Source organism: Anabas testudineus, chromosome 17, assembly GCF_900324465.2.
Source record: "Anabas testudineus chromosome 17, fAnaTes1.2, whole genome shotgun sequence".
NCBI classification, from domain to species: domain Eukaryota; kingdom Metazoa; phylum Chordata; class Actinopteri; order Anabantiformes; family Anabantidae; genus Anabas; species Anabas testudineus.
In genome coordinates this window covers 11,241,268-11,266,762 of record NC_046626.1, presented here as the reverse complement: position 1 = coordinate 11,266,762, position 25,495 = coordinate 11,241,268, and the positions used below count along the sequence as shown (strand labels likewise).

The 25,495-nt window shown below is 39.2% G+C and overlaps 3 protein-coding genes across 3 annotated transcripts; all 3 read left to right on the top strand.

Annotated features, from left to right (window-relative positions):
• Window positions 1-6,518: 6,518 nt before the first annotated feature.
• On the top strand, window positions 6,519-8,472 carry mrps14 (mitochondrial ribosomal protein S14). Its single transcript, XM_026373777.1, has 3 exons — window positions 6,519-6,637; window positions 7,332-7,496; window positions 7,883-8,472. Exons 1-3 carry the CDS (start codon window positions 6,569-6,571, stop codon window positions 8,063-8,065), a joined length of 417 nt encoding a protein of 138 aa, XP_026229562.1. The 5' UTR covers window positions 6,519-6,568; the 3' UTR covers window positions 8,066-8,472.
• A 599-nt stretch (window positions 8,473-9,071) lies between these two features.
• Window positions 9,072-12,870, top strand: cacybp (calcyclin binding protein). Its single transcript, XM_026375517.1, has 6 exons — window positions 9,072-9,218; window positions 10,687-10,897; window positions 11,022-11,118; window positions 11,207-11,306; window positions 11,460-11,554; window positions 11,795-12,870. Exons 1-6 carry the CDS (start codon window positions 9,201-9,203, stop codon window positions 11,955-11,957), a joined length of 684 nt encoding a protein of 227 aa, XP_026231302.1. The 5' UTR covers window positions 9,072-9,200; the 3' UTR covers window positions 11,958-12,870.
• A 758-nt stretch (window positions 12,871-13,628) lies between these two features.
• Window positions 13,629-21,187, top strand: plk3 (polo-like kinase 3 (Drosophila)). Its single transcript, XM_026375079.1, has 15 exons — window positions 13,629-13,977; window positions 14,941-15,048; window positions 15,176-15,292; window positions 15,573-15,702; window positions 15,824-15,911; window positions 16,338-16,433; window positions 16,621-16,819; window positions 16,953-17,079; window positions 17,296-17,411; window positions 18,301-18,421; window positions 18,502-18,585; window positions 18,849-19,011; window positions 19,186-19,315; window positions 19,418-19,528; window positions 19,714-21,187. Exons 1-15 carry the CDS (start codon window positions 13,762-13,764, stop codon window positions 19,909-19,911), a joined length of 2,004 nt encoding a protein of 667 aa, XP_026230864.1. The 5' UTR covers window positions 13,629-13,761; the 3' UTR covers window positions 19,912-21,187.
• The last annotated feature ends 4,308 nt before the right edge of the window (window positions 21,188-25,495 follow it).

The window sequence follows — 25,495 nt, the reverse complement described above, 5'->3', positions numbered from 1 at the left end:
AAAATGATCTGACAATGGTGCAAGGTGGCTGTGGTCTGGATGCTGACCTGTGACATTGTGAGCACAGACGCAGCCTCTGCTTCAGATCACAAACCGTGAATCCATTTATCTCAACATTTCACAAAGGTACAGTGAAGTAAAAGCCACTTACATAAATTACAGTTCAAATAAGAAGAACCTGCTGATCTTAATTCATATGTACACGATCAGTGAAGCTCATAAATGAGTTGATTGGACAAGGCAAGTCGAGCCAGAGTTTGACAGATGATCTGGTGTCAGCAGCTGTTACAGAGCTTCCTGGGCTGATGAGGATACCAGTCCTCAGGGTTGGGTCAGTCATCCTGTCATGAAATGTTGTGTGGAGACCTGACCCCTGCGTCCTCATAACAGACATAACCCAGCAATGTTCACGTCTTTTGCTCTCAGAAACTCATTGGTGGGGTTTTTTCTGCCTCGGAGAGGAAAAACTAAATGAGAATTTTAAAAGCTGAGACGTTCAGCCAGGTAAGATGTGTCATGAAAGTTATTGCATGATGTAGATTTTGTGATTTTTCTCCTGGAAAAGGACCAGTTCTGTTTTTCAGGAAGAAAGAAAATAAAGAGGATGATGTATAACTCTACACTGGCACTGCCTCACTGTGAAATGTACTTTTTTTGTGTGAGCTATTGTATTTCAGCAGGCAGTGAAAACAGAGTTGGCCTCTGGCTGACAGGCCAAGACCTTTAGGGTCTCCTCTAGAAACTAGATGTACCCAGTTACAGATTATGTTGCAGTGACAGTGATGAATAACACACTAAGCACACACTCTTTACTCATTACCTCCTTTTATTAACATGGTCAAAATAGGGGTTGTATCAATCAACCTTTGCTCACACTCTGACACAAAGAAAATTATGGCAGCTTTGTAAAATGGCACCAGGAGTTACCCTTCTGATTCTCTTGGGTCTTGAAAGATTTATTTTGAAAGCTTGCGGCCTGTACTTCCTAGAGTGTTGGTGGTCCCTTTACTAAGTATAATCACAGATGTGTCTGTATCCCTTTTTGTCTCTTTCTTCTTTTCTCTACCCTGGACCGGTAGCTGGACTATTTTTAAGTCAGATCTAATCATCCTGGAGTGTTTTTTTTTTTTTTTGAGTGACAGTTATCCATAAAATCAAGAGAACACCACTGTGGCTTTTATAAAAAAAAAGAACAATTAGAATCATTTCATTCATTCAGAAGAGGAGCCCCTTGGCTTTAGATGGGTGAATGCAGAATATCTAGAGATGGGTCTCATCTGTGGTTGATACTAATTAGTTGCACAGAATTACTTGTATGCACACAGTACATATTGTACTCTTATATTCATGTATTTCACAAACAGTATATGTAGATACTTACCTGTTCTCTCGTTTTCTCCTTGTTTGGGTCTCTGTCTCCTGGAGGAATGCTAGATATTCATGAGGTCTGGAAAGCAGGCCATAACCTGAGTGAGTCAGGTCATGGCCTCTTGCTAAATGAGCTGTATGTGTTTCAAATGGACGGTTATTACTAAAAGAAGGAATTCCTTCCTCATGCTGACAGGTCAGTAAAGATATTGTAATGACTGGAGAACTGCTGATTCAGTGCATGTTACGTAAAGTCTTTGTGTGTGTGTGTGTGTGTGTGTGTGTGTGTGTGTTCACCATTTAACAAATATTGTTACAGTAATATTCATTTCTAAAGACAAATCTGGAAACACAAAGACTCATTTTGAATTCATTACAGAGGCTGAAATGCAATATCAAAGATCAAAGCAAACACCTTGAAGCTAAAAGTTAACAGTATTTGTTTCAATAGTGTGTTTAGTTATAAAGTGCTGGGAGGCCCAAAAGATCTTTTTCTTCCCTAATTTTGCTGTTTCAGTTGTTCCCAAGGTGCACTCATAGAGTGTTTAACTATAATTGCACTGCTGCATGAGTTTTCCATGATCAGAAATCCAGTCTGAGTGGTTTGCTTTGTCAGTGTTTTGCATATTAAAGCACCTTTAAACCCTGTAACATGTGCTTGGTTCTTTTCATTTGGCATGAAATGTTTGCCAGAGACGTCCGGCATAGAATAATGGTCCAGTTGAAGGCTTGAAAACTGTGGCCTATTGAAAAGTTTATGACATTTCAAGGAGAGTTATTTATTTTACCCAGCAGGGGAAATACAGGAAATGTCTCACTGTTACATTTTTCTTTCTTGATTATGGTTTCAGAGAAATGGTGGCATATTTAAAACGAACCATATAAATGCACAACCGCATTTGTATAGACTGGTCTTTTAAGACAAAATACTTTGCTGACACTTCAAGACAGTATGGTGTAGACAAAAATAGACACTAAAGCAATATTTTATAAATAAAAACCACTTTCCAACACAAAAAGACTCTTGTCTTGAAAGAAAAAAGGACTTATTCACAGTGTTTTGTAGCTTATCTGTAAATGACGTTGCCGTATTCTATAATTATAGAATAAGGAAACAAAAGGAAGTGTTTTTAATTTCTTATGGATCAAAACATAATAGACCATTCTAAGTTGTCCAACATTTACTTTCCAATAAAATCCACACTCACTTATTTACATGTAAACAGCCTGCCTGTCTTGGTAATGTTAGATTTTGACTGGGCTGCAGCACAGAACTGGTTATCTAACGTTTGTTAGACAGGCTGGACATCTCTGTTCTCTGTGAAAAGTTATGACACCATGTAATGTTAAATCATATATATTTAATATTTAGTTTTGGCAGCTGGAGACAACTGAACATCAAACCGGATTCAAATATTTAAACTACCATTGGAGTACACCCTGATGCTATACTCCAACTATAGCACATGCAACTTTAAATCACTCACTGCCAACACTTTTGACCCGACTGTTGCACACAGGTCAAAGAGGGCAAAGCCACCCACCAGGAAAGACAAGGAAAGACGGCACATAAAGCTGATTTGTGACCATTAAAATGTTGCTGTGACTAGTGCTTATGTGTTTAGCTTTATCTTTCCTGCATTTCCTCAATAAACTATGGGAGTTAAGGAAGTCAGTCTGACAAGAAAGGTTAGATGGATTAGGGAGGAAAATGTTGTTCCTTTTTTTCTGTAGTGGAGTAAAATAGTGTCCTACACAGCCACAGGAAACATACTCATCCTGTCATATTTTAATCTTTAAAATCAGCCTAATGCTTGACCAGCCCGAGGACTCTTGTTTACTTTAATCATTTTGTTTAGGCTGCGATGAGAGAATGCCTAAACCACTAAGCTGATGAACAACAGAAAGGTAGTTGGTGTCTGTCTGTCTGGTACATATTAATGGAACAATGGGGGAGTGGGAATCGAGCCACCAACCCTGGGGGTTTGTAGACAACAGCCCTACCAACTGAGCCACTGTTGCCCTAACTACATGGTGCTACAAATCGAAAATGTAACCTGTGCACTGACCTGCTGACAGTTTTGTGGATGTTGCCCCTAATCTGCTGCATCATTAGAAATATTAACTTGTCTCAGTAACACATCAGTTTTATATTGCATGGCTTTGTTCCCATACCCCTCAAGTCTTTGTGATGATCCAGCAGGAGGCGTTGATCCCCTGTAAGGCAAACAACTGCACCGCTGTTGAGACACTGTTCTACATGTTCAAACATTCATTTGACATTGTGCTGAAAAAAAGGCAGTATTGTTATTGTGCAGTTGTTTGGATTATCTGCTCATAATGACTAAAACTTACTGATGTTTTCTTAACACAAAACACTCAGGGTCAGATAAAACAGCTGAAGTGTTTCTGATTGCCATTGTCAAATTTGATATGAGCCACAGTAAACCCCGCTTCCTCCACACTGCTTATGAGAAAATGGAGATAGATGCCTTGTTCAGAGGAGCACTGATGACAAGGATGATGCCATTTAAAATGATTCTATCTGTTGCTGTGCTATCTGTGTTAGCCGCTTCTAACACATGGTCTCATTGCTTTCATACTGTGTCTTCACTTTTTCTAATGCAGTTGTTCAATTAGCTATACAGTTACTCTTTATTGCATAGTTGGCTGATCGTAGTATGTTTAACTTCGGATGTTTAACTCCTCCAGTAGAGCGGTGTTTTACCAGCTAACATAAAGCTTTATCTGTGCTGGAAGAATCTGGCAGCTGGACATTTAATTTCACAATATGTAGAAGGTTGTATTTCAGATCCCTTCTTACCTTTGACATCTCAAATTGATGGAGGTAAAAGACATTACACAAAGAATGATTTTGCCTTCCTGGCAATCTGGGAACTTCCACCTAAGAGCTTTGAACTATAAGCCAAAATCAGCTGAGGGCCAAAAAGCAGTTTAAGTATGATATACTACTGCTGTCAGATGACAATGCTGTATTTTCCAAATCTCCACAACTGAACAAAACATTTTTTTCTCCAGTTGACAACTATAATTTCACAATTACAGTGATTTAAAAAGATTTGCTGCCTTCTAACTAAAAAAGTATAAGCCAGTTGAAAATCCTGACCTCAATTAAATGAAGAAATTATCGTTTCATGCAACAAATGAACTTCTGTGCTCAGTTACTGTGTTTGTGGTTTTGTAAGTTATGAAAACAGGACCCTAAACTTACTTTTTAAACCTTTATTTATTTAGAGTAGGTTCTCACATTCACATAAACTGTAAACTTTTACTTGTTTCTACTTAAAACACAAGTTAGTTCAATCTAGCTTCATTGGAATTATCAGTTGTGTGAAAATAAATTACATTTAATCTAATATTTACAATACTTGTAGTTTTGTTAACTTACACAACCTCTACAACCTAATGTATGTATTTATTTAAGACACATTGCAAGTTTCTGCCATAAATATTTTAAAACGTAAAAAGAACATTAACTTTATAAAATGCATGCTGAGAATTGAGTTGATAAAAGACAACTAATGTTTATTAGTTCTGTCAAAAAAACTCAAAAATTAAGTTAAATTAGCTTGAAAATACAAAACGTAGCTATTTAGGTTGACTTAATTAAAAAATACTTGCAGATTAATTTACAATGTAGTTACACACATTTAACACAGTGGTGCTGTTTTCTTTTTTTTTCTTGGATGTCTTGAGATTGGACCTGTGACCCTCTGGTCACAACCACTACACAAACAACAACACGTAAGCTACTGTCAGTTTTAGGCTTTTGAAAGTCCATTTGCATTTGAAACCAATAACTCCAGTATAAATTAACTGTGAAGTTAGACATGTAATTAATACGCATAAATTGATATTATCTATATTTTTAAGTCATTGCTCAGACAAAAGTAAATGTTTTGTAGTGTTTTGTGTAATCTTTTTTAGGTCAGCATCAGCAATACAACAAAGTCGGTCAGTCTATGCATGTTTTAAGATATATGATACATAATGTTAAACAACTTGCACATACAGCCAGATTGAGTTTTAGCATGCCACCTAAAAAGTTGCTAAGTTTATTAAGACTTTATTTTATTCACTAGACTTTTCACAATAATTTCTACAAATGCCACCAGAATAAACACTGATGCAGGTTGTTTACTTTTAAATATGATTTTATTCATTGCTCAGAGGCCTGTACAGATTTTCCAGCCTGCTGTATAATGTTGCTCTCTATGGACAAAGCACTGCCTGAAGTTTGTCATATGTTAATATTTATCCAACAATCCATATTAGGCTCCAAAAGTAATGGGCATTGTAAGAAACCTTTAGCAGAATCTGAGGCTATTGTTAAGTGTTCTTTTATTGAAAAAACACTGGGACTATGTCCTGCTAAACCACATGTTGAAAGAAGACCGGCACACTGTTATGTACACTGTGTACGTCCCTAAAACACAAGCGTTTCATTGTTAGGGGTGTCAAGGGAAAAAAGATGGGTCCAGGTTTTAAACTATATAAGAGTAGGATTTCAGTCACACATAAGGGTTAGATTTAGTTTAAAGAGAGACACTGCTCCTTTAGTGGGAGAGAAAATACTAATTTGTAATCACAGAACAACACTGACACCTGTAGGTTTTAGTTGTCTTCTACCACAGGAGTCTAAAAATTCAAGTCACAACCCAGTTAAAGTGGAAGGGGAAAGGTAAATCTTTTACAGGATACCATCGTTGTCAGATATTTTCTTCAATCATGAATAATCTAACTGAATAGCAGTTTTCTCAATGAATTAAGTTCTTTAAATCTTATGTCAGTTTTCTGTCATTTAAACCTAGATATTACTAGTTTTTGTTACTCATTGCATAAAATTTTAACACTTGTCTAAATAAAACATTGACAGCATTTCTGTCTTTATAGGAAAATGATCAACAATTGTTTTTTTACTCATGTTTGTATTAGCTATTATGAGAGATACAGTATGTATTAAAGGCATATGAGCACAAAATACCCTAAATGAAGTAAAAATAAATCACCTGTGTATATATTTGCACAAAATACTGACCTTACTGTCATGGAGAAGGTCAACTTGAATAATATTTGCTTTGTTCAATAACTTGACATTTGTCGCCACTGTCCCTCCTGACCAACAGGTGGCGATGTTTCTTCCTCCTTCCTCGGTGGTTTGTACAGCAAATTATCCAACATGGCGGCCCACAGGGTAGCATGTTTAGGGTTAAATGCCCTTTATTCCACAGTTTGTGCTCCAAAACAGGTAACTTGCGTATTTTAATGTTTTGTTTTGTAGTTATAAGTATACTTATTAAGACTGTGTTGTAGACTAATGACAAAGAAAGCTATATTGAAGGTATGTTTTGGTCTAACTAGCTTGCTAACGTTAGTTTCGTAGCTAATGCTAGTCATCTTGCTAAATGACATATTGATACAATCCTGACTTTATAGAAACTGAGTTTCTGATGTGGGTGACAAGTTAAAACGTGTTTTGTCATTTCTGAAGGTTACACTGTCGTGCGATAAAGTTTATTACCATATTACCTTAACCTTTAATATGTCACACCGCTGAACCAAAGTCAGCCTCAGTCTGATTTTCAAATCAAGTAAACGACCAAGACACAAGACTGTTTACACGTTTATATTAGGTGTTTGTGGGGAAACGAGTTGTAAGTTCAGCACATTAAATATGAAAACTGAAGTCCAGTACATAACAACAGTAATGCTCAAACATAAAGTGGACACTGTGAGCACAGGTAGATGGAAACATGTTATTGTAGAGGTGTTGTCTTAGGAAGCACACAAGGCAGTGCAGTATGTCAGTGAGATACTTAAATTCAATTCACTGCACTATCTGCAAAATGGCTTTCAGTGCATCCTGTAGCATTTAACTCCAGTGTTGCAAGAAACTCAGTTTAAGCTGTTTGAACTAACAACTGCTGGGATGCTGTGTCCAGGCCCTGAGGACCTGCTGGGGAGCTGTGGAGCAGGTGAGGGCTTACTATGTTGATTGGAGGATGCTAAGGGACGTCAAGAGGAGACAGATGGCCTTTGATTATGCTGACGAGAGGCTACGGATCAATGCACTGAGGAAGAACACCATCCTTCCCAAAGAGCTACAGGTAAACTGCAATATTTGTACTACCTCTATTTGTATAAGTGACATACCAAACCATTTATACATGGTGCAAAACAGTCACATCAGACACAGTAACAATTAATAAGTGTGCTCTCATATTGAAGATTTTTGCATGATCTGTTGGTAATGCATTTTAAAATACTACTCAGTTTGACTGTCATTGGTCATTTGGATTAAAATTAAGCTTGTATATATCTGAATAGCTTAATTTTTCCAAGCATTAAAACATCTTCTTGTATGCGTGAAAAGAAGCAGTGTGTAGAGTCTTCTTATTTCCTGTTGTATGTCATTATGTGGGACATATCATCATCTTATGTTGTTCCAAATACAACAAAAAACGTATTTCAATTTTTTTTTTTTTTTTTGCAGGAGTTGGCAGATAAAGAGATTGCAGCTCTGCCCAGAGACAGCTGTCCTGTGAGAATACGTAACAGGTGTGTGATGACTTCCAGACCTCGGGGAGTGAAGCGGAGATGGCGATTGAGCCGAATTGTCTTCCGTCACTTAACTGATCATAACCAGATGTCAGGAATTCTGAGGGCAAGATGGTGACAAGGGATCCATAGGAAACTACAGTCCTATTGGAAAATTTAAAACAGGCTGTTTCAGAGATTATCATCAGATGAGCAGAGCTTTGGCATTCAATACTTACTTCCTTTGGACTTGTGTTTAGAGGTATTGACTACAGTTAAACAGTTCCACCATGACTCCAAATGCCTGGAAGGTGTTAAAGTTTAAAGCGAATACTCTGAGACTGCTGCAGCATGTGTTCAATATTTTGTTTATGCTGAATAGGACAAGAATATTTCCTGTATTTAGATTATGTTTGTCAAAGTCAATAACTTGCTTTAGTTTTCTTGATGATGAAATAAGTAAAATTAAATGACAAAATGATAATGTAACTCCTCAGCAGAGCAGATGTAAGTTACTGCACCAGAAAATGCTAAATAAAAATAGTTGTACATTACTAATGTGTTTATTTGTAGTGTATATGTGGATACAGAGACTAGTAATGTTTGAAAGCATTGTCAGTATTGTCAGTTTCCAGTTTCCTTTTAAAAGTGTAGATTGACATAGCAAATATAGACATGAACAAAAGTGTTTATTATATTAGATAAGGACAGAAGAGGACAAGAAAATGTAATGTAATAGCACTAAAAAAAACAGTACTATGCATTCAATATAGTTGATCATAGTCTTACTACGACCAAAGAGGAGATATATGGATGTTATAACAGAGGACATGAGGTTGGCTAGTGTTAGGGTAGAAGATGTTCATGATAGAGTGAGGTGGAAAAGGATGATTCGCTGTGGCGACCCCTGATGGGAAAAGCCGAAAGAGAAGAAGAAGAAGGAGTCTTACTACCTGCCTGTAAACCTGGTGTGAACAGATTAATTTAGCACTATAAGTGGTGCTAAGTAATTATTACCTGCTTCTACTTAAAAGAACATTATTTTTATATTAAAGTTTATTATTTTATTTTTTATATATTTATATGTATAAACGTCCACCCTGCCGTCCAGCAGATGGCAGTAGTGATCCTGTAGACTGACCCACCAACCACTAATAACAACCCAGAAGAAGAAGCAGCAGCAGCGAGAGCTTGATTTGAGCATCAACACGTTTGTGTGTGAACAACAAGACAAGTTAGACAAAGTTTATCAAGACGAGACAAGACAAGACATAATGGATCTATCCGAACAGGTAAACTGCAGATTTTTATTCTGTTTTTCATACGCGGACGGAGAAAAACTACTGTTTGTATGGCATCAAAGAACGTGGTTGAATTTAGTTGGCTCCACTGAAAGCAAAGCTAAACTAGCTAACTAACATTTATTTAGCTAGTTTTTTTAATCTGCTATTCTTATCTTCAGCTAAGAGAAGTGTGGACATTTTGTGGTTAAATTTACACGCCTTTTAATCTAGCGAAGATAGGTTTCTATTCATGTCTGTCAGTATTAGCAGGCTAGCAGCTATCAGTAAGTTACGTTAGCTTTAGCTGGAGTTTACCAGAACATTCTAGCAGCGCAGTGCTAACATGCTAACATCAGCTCTCATAGAGAGAAACGCGTGGTTATAGTTTATCACCAAATCACTAAGATGGAAAAGGACCCAAAGGTACATTCATTCAAAATGCAATTTTTTTGTGTTGCACACCAAATCTGTCCAGGATCGAGCCATAGCTCAGCCATAACATGCAACGTTACAGCAGCTATTTGTTTATGGTGTTCACAGTAGTTCACTAATAAAACCAGTGGCAGCAGGATACTCAAAACATTTCAGTCATTAGGAGACCACAAATACCAGTTCACATCACAAGTCATATCCTTTAGCATTAGGGATGCAGGCGCCTTAAAGATAAATATAATAAACTTTAAGATTTGATAGATCTGTGAAAAGACGGATTTTTTTTAAGCATACTTTCATATTTTAATGTTTCAAAGTCTATAAATATATCCAATAGTCTTGAACAAATTGGAACTCAGTGAAATGGTTTTATTTAAAATGGAAAAACTTGGTCATTACTGTTTGACAGATGTACTTATCTACGGATTCTAGTGATGGCCAAGTGCAACACTTTGTCCTACTGCTGAACCCATTATGGAGAGACGCAGGCAACTAGGGATGAGAGGTCTTAGCTGAGAAATGTGAGGAAACAAGGGGAATATTATTATTATTGTTATTAAAATTCATATTGCGTCTTCTGTTTTCTGTGCAAATGAGCTGCTATCAGTCTGATGAAATTTGAAAATTTGGTTCTTGTCCCCTTCTGGCATCACATTATTGGACGTTATATAAGATTTGGATGCCCCCCTCACTGCCCAATAAAGTTGCAGAGCCTTGCAGCTTCAGCTTGTGCTGGTGACGTTAGTTTTAGTAAGTTTGACAAGATCCAGAGTGAATGAGATTTATTTCTCTACAGAGGCAGTAAACCCAACTCACAGGTGCAATCTCAATGCATACACAGTAGTCTACTAAGCTATGTGACACAGTGAATGTAGATACTTTCAATGTGTGTTTTAATTAGTTTTTTGCAAACTTTGCCTAACACTGCAGCTTGCTCATCTCTAAAACAACAATGAAGGTATTATCATCTAAAAATGATGTTGTGTCAAACTGACTAATTTAGGGATGTACGTTTGTCAGTGGTCTAATTCTTTCTCCAATACAGATCACCCAGTTGGAGGCAGACCTGCTGGAACTGGGGTCACTGTTGGAAAAGTCAGAGAGGAAAAGAGTGCAGGAACTGTTAAAACAGGAGCAGAAGAAGGTGGAGAATGAGCTTTCAGTCAAACGACAACAGAGGGAGCAACAGATCAGAAGAGAGGCAGACCCATCTGCAGCATCAAAAGCAGCATACACAGTCAAGATCACTAATTATGGTATAATGCCAATCACACTATTAGTCATGTGTTGGAAAATCCAACAGTTAAGATGTGTATAACAGCTAAAATATTATATAAAAAATAAATAAAAGGTATTCATGCTATTGAATCTTCTGTGCAGCTTGGGACCAGTCGGAGAAGTTTATCAAAATCTACCTTACATTAAAAGATGTGCACAAAATTCCATCAGAAAATGTGGAGGTGAAGTTTACAGAAAGGTAAGGAATAGTGTATGTATGTGTAAACACATAGTATATTATATTATTCATCATGTTGCTAGCATTGAATTTACTCATTCTGTTGCAGGTCTTTTTCCGTGCTGGTCAAGGATCTAGCTGGGAAAAACCATCAGATGACAGTCCTCAGTCTCTTACATCCAATTGATGAAAAAGAAAGCTACAAAAAGGTGACTACAACCTTTGCTGTATGTCTCTGTAAAGGGATAGTTTTTATATGTTGATAAGTGTTGGCATCTGTCATTTGCTGTTGGCATAGATGTGAAGTGACCCAGTCAGTCTTGTGAGTATCAGCCTATAACCATCTATTCTCCCTGCAACAGATAAAAACAGACATGGTCCTGATCATGTGCAAGAAGCAGACAACGAAGAAGTGGGACTGCCTAACAAGGGTGGAAAAGCAGTCTAAAGAGAAAGAGTAAGTTCAGAACACAACAACGACTTAAGACATAAATCAGTTATTTAAATTCTAAAGATACTGAACTCATACTGCATAATTTAAAACCCACATTATTCTGGCCACTTTAAAACTGCAGTCATTTTTTTGCATGCAGTAGGCTCAACATTGAAGTGGAATACCAGATCTGTGCACCAGATGTCACTCTAGTATTAGGCAGTGTAAAAACACATACACACACTAAAATGATTTCCTCAACAGTAAACCCAATATTGATGGGAACGCAGACCCCAGTGAAGGCCTGATGAGTGTATTGAAGAAGATTTACGAAGAGGGAGATGATGAGATGAAGAGAACCATCAACAAAGCCTGGTCTGAGTCCCAGGAGAAGAAACTCAGAGGAGAAGACATGATGGACCTCTGAACTGCACTCACTGCTTTTTCCACAGCAGGACCAAGTGAGCTCTTCCGGGCTGCAGCTGACATGACTTGAACATCAAACAATTCCACAAACAACTAGCATTTAGGATACAACTCATTCATCAGCTGCTGGGAATGAATCTTTGGAAAAAAAAACAAACTGATATATATTGTTAGCCAATGATCATAATGCAAAAACCTGTCAATAAATTGCTAGGAACATTCCTATACTAACACTAGGGCGCAGTTTGGCACATGACAACCTAAGCGCGACTAGACATCACATCATTTAATCACCGTTTGTGGTCTGGTCAGATGGAAAGGGTTGAAGGACCAATGTGTGTTTGTATTTTTAAGAAAGTTGTCAGTTACTAGTCTGAATTAGTAGTTAAAATGCAGTGCTGTGCAGCTGATGAACACATTTTTAAGATGTTTTCAAGTGAGCATTTGCCAAAGTCACATACATATTCTGTCAGTGGCGACAACCACTGGGCTCTCCTCACTTTGTTTTAGTCTTCATATGTACCTTTGATTCTGTGTGAAATCCTAATTAGATCAAATGATAAGACAAAGACAGAACTACTCATTGCACTAATCAAATGTAATAATTTACAATACTGCATGGGTCTTTGTTGGAAATGGATTTACTCATTCATGTTGCACTGTAATGCTCTGAAACACAATCTATGTAATTCTCTAAGACACCTTGCATCTTTTATAGCGTTGGACAGTTTCCTCCTCTAAGTTCAATTTAAAGTTGCACTGTTCACGTTATAATTCTCTCTCCAACTTGTGTGAATATGTAACGATTTATGTTGTAATTATTTTCCTTTTCCTTTTACTGGTTTGCGTCATCTGTGTTGTTGCCGCCCTCAGGTTGTTCATGCAGTGCTGACAAATACAGCTCTCGAACTAAATCGTCTCTGTGTGTCTTCTGGTTTTGATCCTTTATTAAACTCAGCTGCAGAAAAAAAAGAATGAAAGTCCGGGTTCATCCATTAGGTGGCAGCTGTGATCGGTACTTCACACGTGTGTCTGGGGACAAGAAAATCCAAACCCAAGTCTTGTAGATATTTGAGCTTTTATTTTGTAGGATCTGGCAGAATAACAAACTCATTACTGTCTCTGTAGGATTACTACATTAAATATAAGGCTCACTGTTATATTCTGCAGGAGTCTTTTTGATTATTTTGGATCTAAATCAATAAATAAGAGTAGTTTAGTCTGATTAAGTCCTCTACCTACACATGTAGTAAAGAACCATCACTGAGAGACGAGGCTCGTCTCTGGGGATTTGGTAAAATTCCCTGAGAATAAAGACTGTGCAGATTTCCCCTCTCTGCACAACCTTACAGGATCCTCTTTGCCCCAGTCACTCAGTGAACTGTGTCTCAGTACATGAGAGACCTCAGTCAGTGGAAACCCCCCCCCCACCACCCTCGATTTGGTTTGTTCACATCTGACACATGAAACAGGAGCTGGAACAGCGTCCCTTGGACATGAGCAGCTCCATTCATACTTTTCTTACCTTCTAGAAACATTTTTGATTGAGACTGTGTGTGAGCAAATCGTCTGGACTGGCTCTGCCTCCACCCGCCCCCCAGCTCCGTGACGTCGGCGCTCGTCGGTGCTATATATGCGTGGAGCTCCGTGCCCAGACACGCCAGATGGAGACAGTTGGACGGGGCGGACGCATCAGTACGCACCAGACCAACTACTGAAAGTACATTCGCGAAATTTATATATATATATATCTATTTATTTATATACAGATAAATACGAACGGACCTTTGCTGCCGCTGTGTTAAATGGATACCGGTTGTTTCACCGCGGCGCAGCGCATTTCGTGCCACACCATGAATGCGGATTTATTTAAGCCTGTTCCGGAACGTGGACCTCAACAATCCTCGGCTCCTGCGAAAACCAACAGGAATAAACACGAACAAGCCAAACCGGAGCTGGCCCAAGTGGTGACAGACTTCAAGACGGGAAGATCCTACAGTAAAGGGAAGCTTTTGGGAAAGGTACGCGTCAATTTCACCCCCGGAGTCATTGTCGATGTTTGATTTTTGTGTTGAGGCGACGAATGGATGTAGCACCACGACTAGATCGGTACCGAATCGTTGTTGTAGGTTGATAACAGAAGCTGGTGGGGGGAAAAACAACCTCACCTTCTGATTCTCAGGTGTGTTAGAATAAACGGGAAGAGGGGACGATGACCTCGTGGTGCTGTGCGCGTCTGGGAGTGAATCAGTCGCAAGGTGTGCCCCGCTCCTGAGCGCAAAACGGATGATTGGAAACACATTTTCAGACCCACTAGCGATGATCGTTGAGCAGAAATCCTGCATTTTAATGTCATTTCGGGCGATTGTTAAAGCGGAAATCTATCTGCGTGACTGTGCCATTGTTTCCCAACAAGATATCCGCTGTAATGGGTTTTGACACCGCGCATGAATGGAAGGACTGTATCAACATGTTGCTTGTCATCGATACTCTGCGTCGGGCAGCCGGCCAAGTCTTTTTTTTTTTTTTTTTTTGTTTCCTCTCCTGCCTGCCGCAGAGCTGGAAACGTTTCCGTCAGTTTCACGGTTAATGAATGCAGCAGCCTCATCCCTCCTGTCCTCAAGCTCATATACTCTTGATTGCGTCGAGAGAAATGAAGGGACGAGCAGCAGTAAACATGGCATTTGGAGCCATTTGTCGAGGCTTATCAGAGCAGCCGCAGCCACCCAAGAGGCTGAATCCCTTCATTATAAAACGGTGCATCAGAACAGATTTCACCCTCTTTGTCATGTTGAATCCTGGATTGGTTATTTCCCCCTTTTTTTTTTTTTTGCATCTAACAGACCATTTGTCTCCATCACAAATGACAGAGTCGTTCAGTCAGTTTGATATCTGTGCAGACATCGATCCTCTCTTCTTATTTATGGCCATTGCAGGTTTTCAACCTGCTGCTTTAACTGATCACCCTGTTTGTCTCCCCCAAGGGTGGATTTGCTCGCTGCTATGAGATGACAGACCTTTCCTCCAACAAAACGTATGCCGTGAAGGTGATTCCACAGAGCAGGGTGTCCAAACCACACCAGAGGGACAAGGTACATAATTATACTCATTTATCAGTGTGTCTAGTTGAGAATCCATTGCGTAACCTCACTTCAGTGTCTGAATTGTGCTGCGATTTGAAATGTGGTCACAAACTGATCCATGGTCACATTTTCACAGATTACAAATGAGATCGAGCTGCACAAAACCCTGTCGCACAAGCACGTGGTGAAATTCTCCCATCATTTTGAGGACCACGAAAACATCTACATATTCCTGGAGCTGTGCAGTCGGAAGGTGAGTGATCACTGTGCTCAGTCTGCATGTGCACCTATTTAGCTGGCCTGGTGTTGCTGTACAGTGGTGTGACGGAAACGACACAGAGGATCCTTTTTTTTAATAGTGTTTATATATTACAGTCAGGTGAATGATGGAGAGTTCCACGCACCCACATGATTCATGGCATCATCATATTTCTGTGTTGCCTGCTGCTGTCTGCGGTGCCTGTGCAGCTGTGTTGTACAGTTTCACTGGCGGATGCGGGGTTGACGGTTCGGTCATTGCTTTGTCTCTGCAGTCTCTGGCACACATTTGGAAGGCGAGACACACGCTCACTGAGCCAGAAGTGCGATATTACCTCAGACAGATCATATCCGGTCTCAAGTACCTCCACAGCAGAGGCATCCTACACAGGGATCTCAAACTAGGTATGTGAGCAAATGAAATGTGGCATACGCACATAAGCATCCCAGGAATTTGCTGTGACTTCGGCCGGGCACATGTTATCTGTGGAACGCTGACTGGACAAATGGTTTTTGTCTCTTTCAGGCAACTTCTTTGTCAACGAGAACATGGAGCTGCGGCTGGGAGACTTCGGGCTCGCTGCCAAGCTGGAAACATTTGAACAGAGGAAAAAGTACGAGTTTTACTCTTTATTATTATTATTTTAATCTAAATGATTCAGCATGAACTCTCAGAATGATCACAAAATAATGTAGATTTTTACTTATTGGGTTCAGATCAGTGTATAATGTTTCTTGAGGGATGCTAATTTCCTGCCCATTAATTTTAATTATTTCCTAGACTTCTTACTGATGCAAGCACGTTGTTACTCCTACTCATTTCCCCCAGAATGTACCTAACTAAACCGGTTTCCAAGTGACGGTTGACTGTAGCGCTCAGCATAGTTTCAGTACCTGTTTGACACCTTCCTGTGGAATACAAAGAATGAAAGGGGAGGGGTGCTTTAACCACTGCTTGCTTTTCTGCATGATGCATATATTGAACATAAAATAACTAGAAAGATACATAAATAAAACTTTCTTGTTTTTTGTTTTCTTAGAACGATCTGTGGGACTCCCAACTACTTGGCGCCCGAGGTGCTCAACCGACAGGGGCATGGCACAGAGTCTGACGTTTGGTCGCTCGGATGCGTCATGTGAGTTTTTCAACTGGGTTATGTGCTTTTGTTCAGTCGTATGTAAAGATATTTGTTTATATTGGAGCTTTAGATTTTGGTCGTGTGTTTTCTCGCTGTACAAAGGAGGACCTTGCTCTTGATCAGGAAGGTCGTGTTTAGCTTGAATCATTATTTTTATTCGGTTGCCTTGGTTTCCCACATTCAGGTACACACTGCTGTGTGGCAACCCTCCTTTCGAGACTCTTGACCTGAAGGAGACATACAAGTGTATAAAGGAAGTTCGATACAACCTACCCTCCACGCTTTCCCCTGCTGCACAGAAACTCATCTCAGGCATCCTGCAGAAAAACCCCAGCGACAGACTCACACTGGACCAAATCCTCAACCACGAGTTCTTCACCAAAGTATGAAAAACCTGCTAATTTTCTCAGTTTAGTGACAAGATGGTCAAATGCAGTGGTTGGAAATAACATATAGTATGTTGGTACATGATCTTCCTAACCTCGTCTCCTTGTTCCCTTCCTCTTCATCCTCTAGGGTTTCACTCCTGATAAGCTTCCCCCCAACAGCTGTGTGATGGTGCCTGAGCTACACCCCCCCAGCCCTGCCAAAAAATTCTTCACTAAGATGGCCAAGAGCCTCTTTGGCAAGAAGAAAGCAAAAGGTAAGCGACAGCGCTGCAATGAGCAATAATCATGTGATGGAGTTAGATAGATATTTGACTCACTGTGTTCATACTGTTATAGAATATTTAAACTGTGACATCGTTGTATTTCAGTTTCAGTTTTCTCTGATTTCCACGAAGAGCTGTAGGTATTTAAATGCTCCCGTGTTTCAACATATTTGTCGTGACTATAATGAAAGAATCTTGTTCTTGCAGTAGAGAAAATTCCATGCGAGGAAAAAGACGACAAAGACATTTCCAAGTTGGTCTCTGGAATCGTTAAATGTTCCATTAACCGACAGATCAGCTACAAGACGGTGGGACCCAATGAGGTGAGTTTTTATTTATCATTTATTTATTTGTTGACCTTGTTCACTTGAAATAAGCCACTAATTAAGTAAGAAGGGGAGTTCAGGTGTGGGGGTTAAAGTCCTTAAACTGAAAATGGAGCCACATTATTCAACCAAAGGATTGTTTTGAATTATTCGGTGATTCAGTTTTTGTTTTACTGAGACTGCTTTTTAAAAAGGTGTGGCACACAAGACGTTCTCTTAGCTTGTCAACAGTAAACAGTCAACAGACAAGTGAAAGTCGGAGGAGAGATGTAGTACCATTCATGTTCGTAGTTAATATTTAATGACGCACAAAGTACACGTCGCCAATTCCATTCTGCCACTTGAACGCCGCGACATATTTTTCCCGCTACACTGTCATCACGTTTATTTGTTTAAAAAGATGATTCACAACTAGGGCTGAGATTAAATTCCACTACAAGCGGAAGCTCTGTTGGCCAATCCTTTTTTTTTTTTTTTTTTTTTTTTTTTTTCCCCTGACTACACGCTAGTTAAAAATGTGAAAGCTGCCAAACGTAAAGGAAAATGGAACATGACATTCAAGCAACATCAAACTGGCAGCATGCCTACCAGCACACAAAAGGAAACAGAGGTACTAAAAGTAGTTTCACTTCAGTGCAGTGGCAGTAAGATGCTCAAAATTGAAACATTCAAAACCGCTGAGGCAGCAACAGTTCGAGCTCTTGCAGAAGTTAAATAAAAACAATGATTGTTGGCCGTGTCTTTGTTTAGACACACAGACGCTCAAACGGGCAGCTGCTTTTAATTCTGTGACTATTTTTGCTGGCATGTAATTAGTTTTTTCCATCCTCTGCTCTTTGCTCTGTTCATGAATGTGTGTTACATGACATCTCTCGTTGCTGTTCAGGTGCCCTCTCCCACCGGTCAGCTGGTGAACTGTGTGCCTCTGGAACAGACTCCCGCTGAGGAGGAGTCCAGGAAGTCGATCTCTCGCTCCTTCAAGGGCACCATGGCCAGCAGCACTGAACGTAAGTTTCAGTTCCTCTGAATAGATAGTTATCTCTGTTTGTTTTGTGATCAGTGTCTCACCACTTATTTTTCTCTCCAGCATGTGAGGACGTCCTAACTCCTGTAGCCGTTGCTGACATAGCCATGAAAGTGCTCAACGGCTGCCTGGCCACGATGCCTCCAGGTGGGTGGTTGCAAAGCAGACTAGCGGTCTAAGGCAATCTAATGTTAGCAAGTCTGACCAATACGTCCAACCTCAAGAGTAATAATGCAAATGCTGAGTAACATTTTGAAATGTTATCTGTGATCGGGCCAAAAAAAACCCAGCAAGCAGCCTCCTACTTTCCTTACCTCAGACAATAGTTTAAAGCTTCACGTACATTACAAATATTCTGTGAAATCTGTTCCAAAATCACTAATGATTTATTCCCCCTTCCCCCACTACAGCCACCAGAAACCCACCATGTTTGTCCAGGCCACAGTCCTTCCTTTGGGTGACTAAATGGGTCGACTACTCGAACAAATATGGGTTTGGCTACCAGCTGTCAAACCAAAGTATTGGTGTGCTCTTCAATGAGGGGACACACCTCAGCCTTTGTGAGCAGCGCCAGTAAGTATCTTAAGAGCTCCAGTATTTACTTTAAGGTGTCATGTATACAGTTGCTGTGTGACTTGTTGACTTATCAAATATTACTCAGTCTAGTAAATAATATTAATAGAATTGGTTGAATACATTTTACCTTACTTTCAGTAAGTCAAACTATTTTTTTATTCTTCTAAACAGGACAGTCCACTACTGCTTGACCAACAACAAACACTTCACTTTCCCTGCCAACTCTCTGCCTGAGCAGCTTCGCAGCCAGAAACAGATTGTAGAGTTAATGGCTAACTACATGGAGCAGAACCTTATGGAGGTATGAGGAAATGCATTTGCTTTTTCAGCTGGTGGGCTGTACAGTTGCAAATATATTTGACCTAGCTTGTGACCTAAAGTGAATGTTTCCTATCCTTCTTAGGGTGGAGATCTGCATTGCGAGGAGCAGGTCTCAGGTGTACCCCCTTTACTACTCCAATGGGTGAAGACGGACCATGCTCTTGTTATGCTTTTCAACAATGGCACTCTGCAGGTTCGAAAATGCTCAGAACATTTATTCAAATTTTAGAGTCCTACATGCATTTACTAAAAGTAATGCAGCAGTGTATTAAAAACCTTTTTTGTGAATTTGATTATTGCTATTCTTATCTTACATCATGCTAATTGTTGTTTTTTTTTTTTTTTTTTGTTGTTTTTTTTTTTCTCAATAACTTCCAGGTTAACTTCTACACAGACCATACAAAGATCATCCTGTGCAAGTCATCCGACGACTCGTACCTACTCACCTACATCAGCCGGGAACGCGTCTCTTACACTTACCTCCTCAGCATGCTGAATGAGATGGGCTGCACCCCTGAGCTACGACACAGACTCCGATATGTGGTCCAGCTGCTTCAACACCACACTGATGCCTGAGAGCACGGCTCAGTGCTCCTAGGCTCCCTGAGCAGCAGATGCCTTAGAGGCAGCCTGACTGGTTGATATAATTTCTCAAGGCACTGTCGAGAGGGGCTGACGCCTGTTAAGTTGACTGATGGAAGGCTGCTTAACTCCTGAGCAATATTCTTGTCTGGACAGGCGCTTAGGCAGCTGATTATCAAATTAATTGACCTTGATAAACATCAAGCAGTCAGGAAGTTGCGCAGTGCAGCATCTGCCTCGAGGGTTTGTGCCTGTCCAGCTTATGCCTCAAAGGTAACCACTTGGAAGGTATTGGTACCTAAAATAAGACTCTTACCTGGCCTGAAATGGAGGATCCCTTACAGGCAGATACCTAAATGAAAACCCAAACTCCAAATTATCTTCCTCACTCGAACCACTGCTTCTTGGCTGGATCTTTCAAAGCCACCAACCAACCCTGCAACTTTCAGCTTCCCCTGATAGCCAATAGCCAAGGCATGGTTTCTCAAAGATATCTAAACACTAAAATGATCTTATTTGCTTTGAACAGAACACAGTTAATGTTGCAGCTGGAAAGCTTTCAGGCTCTGTTTTCCAAAAGGTATTTTAGCAGCAAGGTCATTCATGCCTTTGACTCGTAGCTGTGACCTTGCCGCAGAGATACTATAGGAAGAAGAGTGTTTTGATGGTGTGAGACCCTCCTGCCCTCGGTTGGTTTCTGGCCTCTTAAGTCTACGGTGCACACACTTTTTTTTTTTTTTTTTTTTTTTTTTTTTTTTTTTTGCCTCCTTTTTAAAGAAAAAAGATATGAGCCAGCCATAGGATCACACTACGATCTTGACCTCACATGCACAATAACATTCCTGGCCTTATTTGACGATTGTGATGCTCAAGTATCCCACATCACTTTTGTCTGTTTTGTTAGATGGTTGTTAAAAACAAGTTTCACTTATGTGGTACACAGCTACTAAAGGGGCTATGGGAGCAACACAATTTTGCACTTTTTCTTTTTTTCTTTTTTTTGTTTTTTGTTTTGTTTTTGTGATTAAATTAATCTGGAAAACGGAACCTTTTACTACCACTCGTTATATTTTATTTGTTTTTAACTAGATACCAAAAGGCATTTCTTTGTTGGTTTTTAAAATGATTCAGTTTTAATTCACGTACAGTAGGTCAATGTGAGTGTGCCACACATGCTGGTAAACAGTGTTGGTTGGTGGGGAGGTGGGGATAAAAGTGCCTTTCTGAGGGATATCTGTATAGTGCAATAACAACCCTTAGTGAATGTCAAGCTGGATACAAACAAGATTCAAGAAGGGTTTTACAGGTGGGATTTACTTTTGTACTTAGAGCCAAGTTTAAAAGTAAGTCCACTAGCACTACACTCTCACTACCTGTTATAAGCTTTTAGAACAACTGATATCATAACTATATATCCCAGAAATATCTATTGAAAAGACGTACTCTGCTGTACTGTACTGTACTGTAATCCTTATCGGTTTACATTGCTTTTTCGACCCAGAGTTGTATCCTAAAAACTGTGACCTGGAATGCAAGTATTATGTAGGTGTTTTCAAAAAACCCACATTGTGAAAGCCATCTGCAAATTCAGAAGAGCCTTTATTTTTTGGCACATAATGTCCTGTTTATTTATTTTTTATTTATACATGTGTTTTTTTTTTTTTATTTATTGTTGTGTAAATGTTATGGTCTTGACACAAGGAAATGTTAATTTCCGATCACCTTTTGTATGTACTGCATTTGGGGGAAAATGGGGCAAAAATAAAGTTTATTAAAATTAACTTGATTTGCACTTATTTTTTTAACACTTATTTTTTTCCTTTTTTATTTTTTTGGTGAAAGGACAGGTGAGGTAGACATCGCCTATTGTAGCATATACTGCCCATCCAAAAAAAAAAAAAACAAGTCACCACCTGGATTTAGTTAAGGAAGTAGGTAAGAACCTCCCACTGGATAATTACAGCATGGATAATTATTTTTCAGCTGGCAACAAGTTATTTAACTCAAAACTGATGCAGTGAGCAGCTTCTCATTTCTCAAAAAAACATGCTGGAAGACACATCCTGTGGTCGTGAAAAAGATGTATATTCCAAGATGACAATGCCAGGATTGATTTGGCTCAAATTGTGAGTGGTTCAGGGAGCCAATTGAGAATCTTTAGGGTGTGCTGGTGCAGCAATGTTGTGGCATTGCAGAAGCTCATTGAAGCGATGCCATGGTGAATGTGTACCGCTTAGGACGATCCAACAAATTATTGGTGTGTGAATTTTGTAAGGGCAGTGTATTAAGACAAGATGTGGAACATCTCTGTAAAACAACCCAACAGTAATTAAGTTAATGGGAAAACTTTGGTCTAATGGCTTTAGAGTTACTTGACAGAACTGTCAATTAGTTTTTAGTGCATTTGAGCCCCTGTTAGTGAATAAGTGACTTTTACAAATAGAGATCAAAATGAATGTATGGTGGTGTGAAATATGAATCCCTCTATACAGATGACACTCTTCTATATTTGGAGAGTTGGCATTAAGTGATTGTGGTTATGAGTGAAGTTATACTAAATAAAATATGTCCACTCCTGACTTCTTCATCCACTACTGTTCTGCTCTCATGTACATTGGTAAAAGTATGTGAATTCCTTGGTTTTCTACATTCATTTGTCATACAATGTGATCTGATCTTCACATAAGCCAAGGGCAATAACAAATATGATGTGCCTAAAATAATAACACGAAGAATTCTGATCTCTTGTGTCATTATTGAGATCAACCATAAAAAACCTCATAGTAATAGTGGAAAAAGTAAAAATTACTAGTTAACCTGCACATTCTTCCTGCAGAACTGCTTTAGCTCTGTTATTCTTTGGACATATCATATGTGTGGCTCTCTTGTTTCATAGCATCTCTTTTGGATTGAGGTCTGGGCTCTGACATGGCCACTCCAAAAGGCAAATTTTGTTTTTCTGAAGACATTCAGTTGTGTGTTTTGGATCATTGTCCTGTTGCATCACCCAACTTCTACTTCTAGTTGTACAGATGATGTACAAACATTCTTACAATATGCTGAAGAATTTGTTGATACACTTGGGAACTCATCTTCCCCCCAATCACTGCAAGCTGGCCAGATCCTGATGCATCAAAGCAGGCCCAAATCATGATGTTTCCTCCACTATACTTTACAGTTGGGATGATATTTTCATCATCATATGCAGTGCTCTGTTTATGCCAAATGTAGTGCTGTGTGTTCTTTCCAAATAGTTCAATATAGTTTCATTAGTCCACAAAACATTTTGCCAATATTGCTGTGGAGTGTCAATGTGCTCTTAGGTTAACCAGTTCCAATGATGCCTTCAAATCTTTGGCTGTCACTCTGGGTTGTTCCTTTATCTCACTGATGAGTATTCGTTGTGCTTTTAGGGTCATTTTGACTGACTGCCCACTTCTTGGTAGACACAGTGCCACAGTGTCTCCAGTTGTAGATTATTTGCGTAACTGTAGACTAGTGAATTTCTAAAGTCTCTGAAATCATATTCTAACCCTTTAAAGCTGTATGAAAATCAACAATTCAAAGTTTCTTTTGGCGAGGCATGGCTCACATAAGTGTATTCTTCTTGTGTTGAGCAAACTCAAAAGGTTAGAGTGGTTTTGTCAGTTGAAGTAGCTCTAGTCCACACTTTCAAACTAATTTTCTTATCTATGCTAACACCTGACTCCAAGCAGCTTTTTTGAAGTCCTTATTCAAAGGGTTCACATACTTTCACTGTGACGTTTTTGTGGTTGTTTTCAATAAAGACATGAAAGATCAGAATTTCTTTTGTGTTAGTACCTTAGGCACATTATATTTGTTAATAAGTCTGTTCAGCAGCAGGAATCCTGGGCAGGAAGCCTTGTGATGATGACAACTCGCAAGGGCAGCCTTTGTAAGGTCAATAAACTGTAGCTTGGCATGTCATGGCTGTTTAGCCTGAGCTTAACTCACATTCTTTGACTCTGGTTTCATGTGTGGACTCCTGGGCATGTCTGTTTACTCTTGCAAAGCTTATTGAGTAGATGTAAGTACAACATCACTGAGAAAGCCAGAAACACTTGTATGGTTACTATTTCACTGTGACAGATATCAACACCTGAAAAGAAACCGACTATCTGAATAGAAAGGTTTTAGGAAGGACTGAACTAAAAATTATATCAAGTTTGCGAGCACACTAGAAAAAGCTAGAATTTCATCACATCTGCTGATCAGATCAGAGCTACTACTGTATATCCTTACTACTTATGGTGTAGACAGTATTTGTTGATATCCTTGTCTCTTTATGTTTCCTTGTGTAAAAACATGTGGGAATCACCTTCACGTTCTGAATAGCTATTGTCAGCCAGTGTATTCATAGTTTGTGTGACACAGATAAGCTCTTAACCATATGTACTTCATTACTGTAAGTAATGTATTTCCTTTATAAAGAGGACCTTCTAAATGTGTTACTGCTGTTGTTGCCCTGCAGCCTTGAGCAGCAGAGGTGGCAAATAACTAAGTATATTTTATCACATGCTTACCTGTTTAAGTACAATTCTGCTGTACTTGTACTTTACTAGTGTATTTTTGTTACTTTTAATCCACTACAGTTTAGTGTCTTAGTGCAGTACTTGTGCGTATAAGTACATTTCACTCGGTAATCTAATTTAAGTAAAGAATTTAAAGTGCCACTTCTGCTATTTTAAGCAAGTTGTTTTCTGTTAAGTACTAAGTTTGTGTACTTCTGTCACCTCTGATGAGCAGTAATATCACAGCCACCCCCTAAGTAAGAGTTCCTCATCAGAGTACCTATACTGTGACAGTCACTGTAGTCCACAGCACAGAATTCATTATCACAGCTTTGACACAGAGATGAATAATAAAGAACCTAAATATCCTGTTCTATTGACACAGATCAGTAAACTGTATTGCTGTTTATTCACAGTAGAGCCCTGTGTTTTTACTCTCATATTTAAATAAGGAGAAAACAATGGAAATGACAATAGGAGACAGTGTTTAAAACTTGTCAAGCATGTTATATTGTCTGTTCAAGTTCCTGCTAATAGTTTCCATCGCTTTAAATACATACACAAGACATTCAAAAGAGTTCAGCTGTTTTTATACAATACCAAGTTTAGTAGTAACAATGCAGACATCGATATCGACAGAGCATGTAGTAAACCGTCAACCACAGTGGAAAATTAACTGACGATGATTCGGCCTTGGTAAAAAAAAAAAAAGAGCTGTTAAAACCTATTACAAGCCACTTGGAGTTTCTACATTTGCAAAAAGACTTTGTAGGAAATACAAAGGTTGATACAAATTTGAACATAGACATGATTTCACAGTATGCAGTGCATGCTCATGTGTTTCACATGCATTCATAAAATGACAGAAACAGAATTGACTCATACAAAAATACTGCACTCTACTATAGATGAGTAACCAGCTGACGGCACTGGTTGTCAGGTAAATTCATGCACACAAATCAGACAATCACACACTCAACGCCACACTTTCATCTGTTGTTTTGGTGCACCGCTCTCTTCAACCATGAGCACAGGCGGGGAGGACT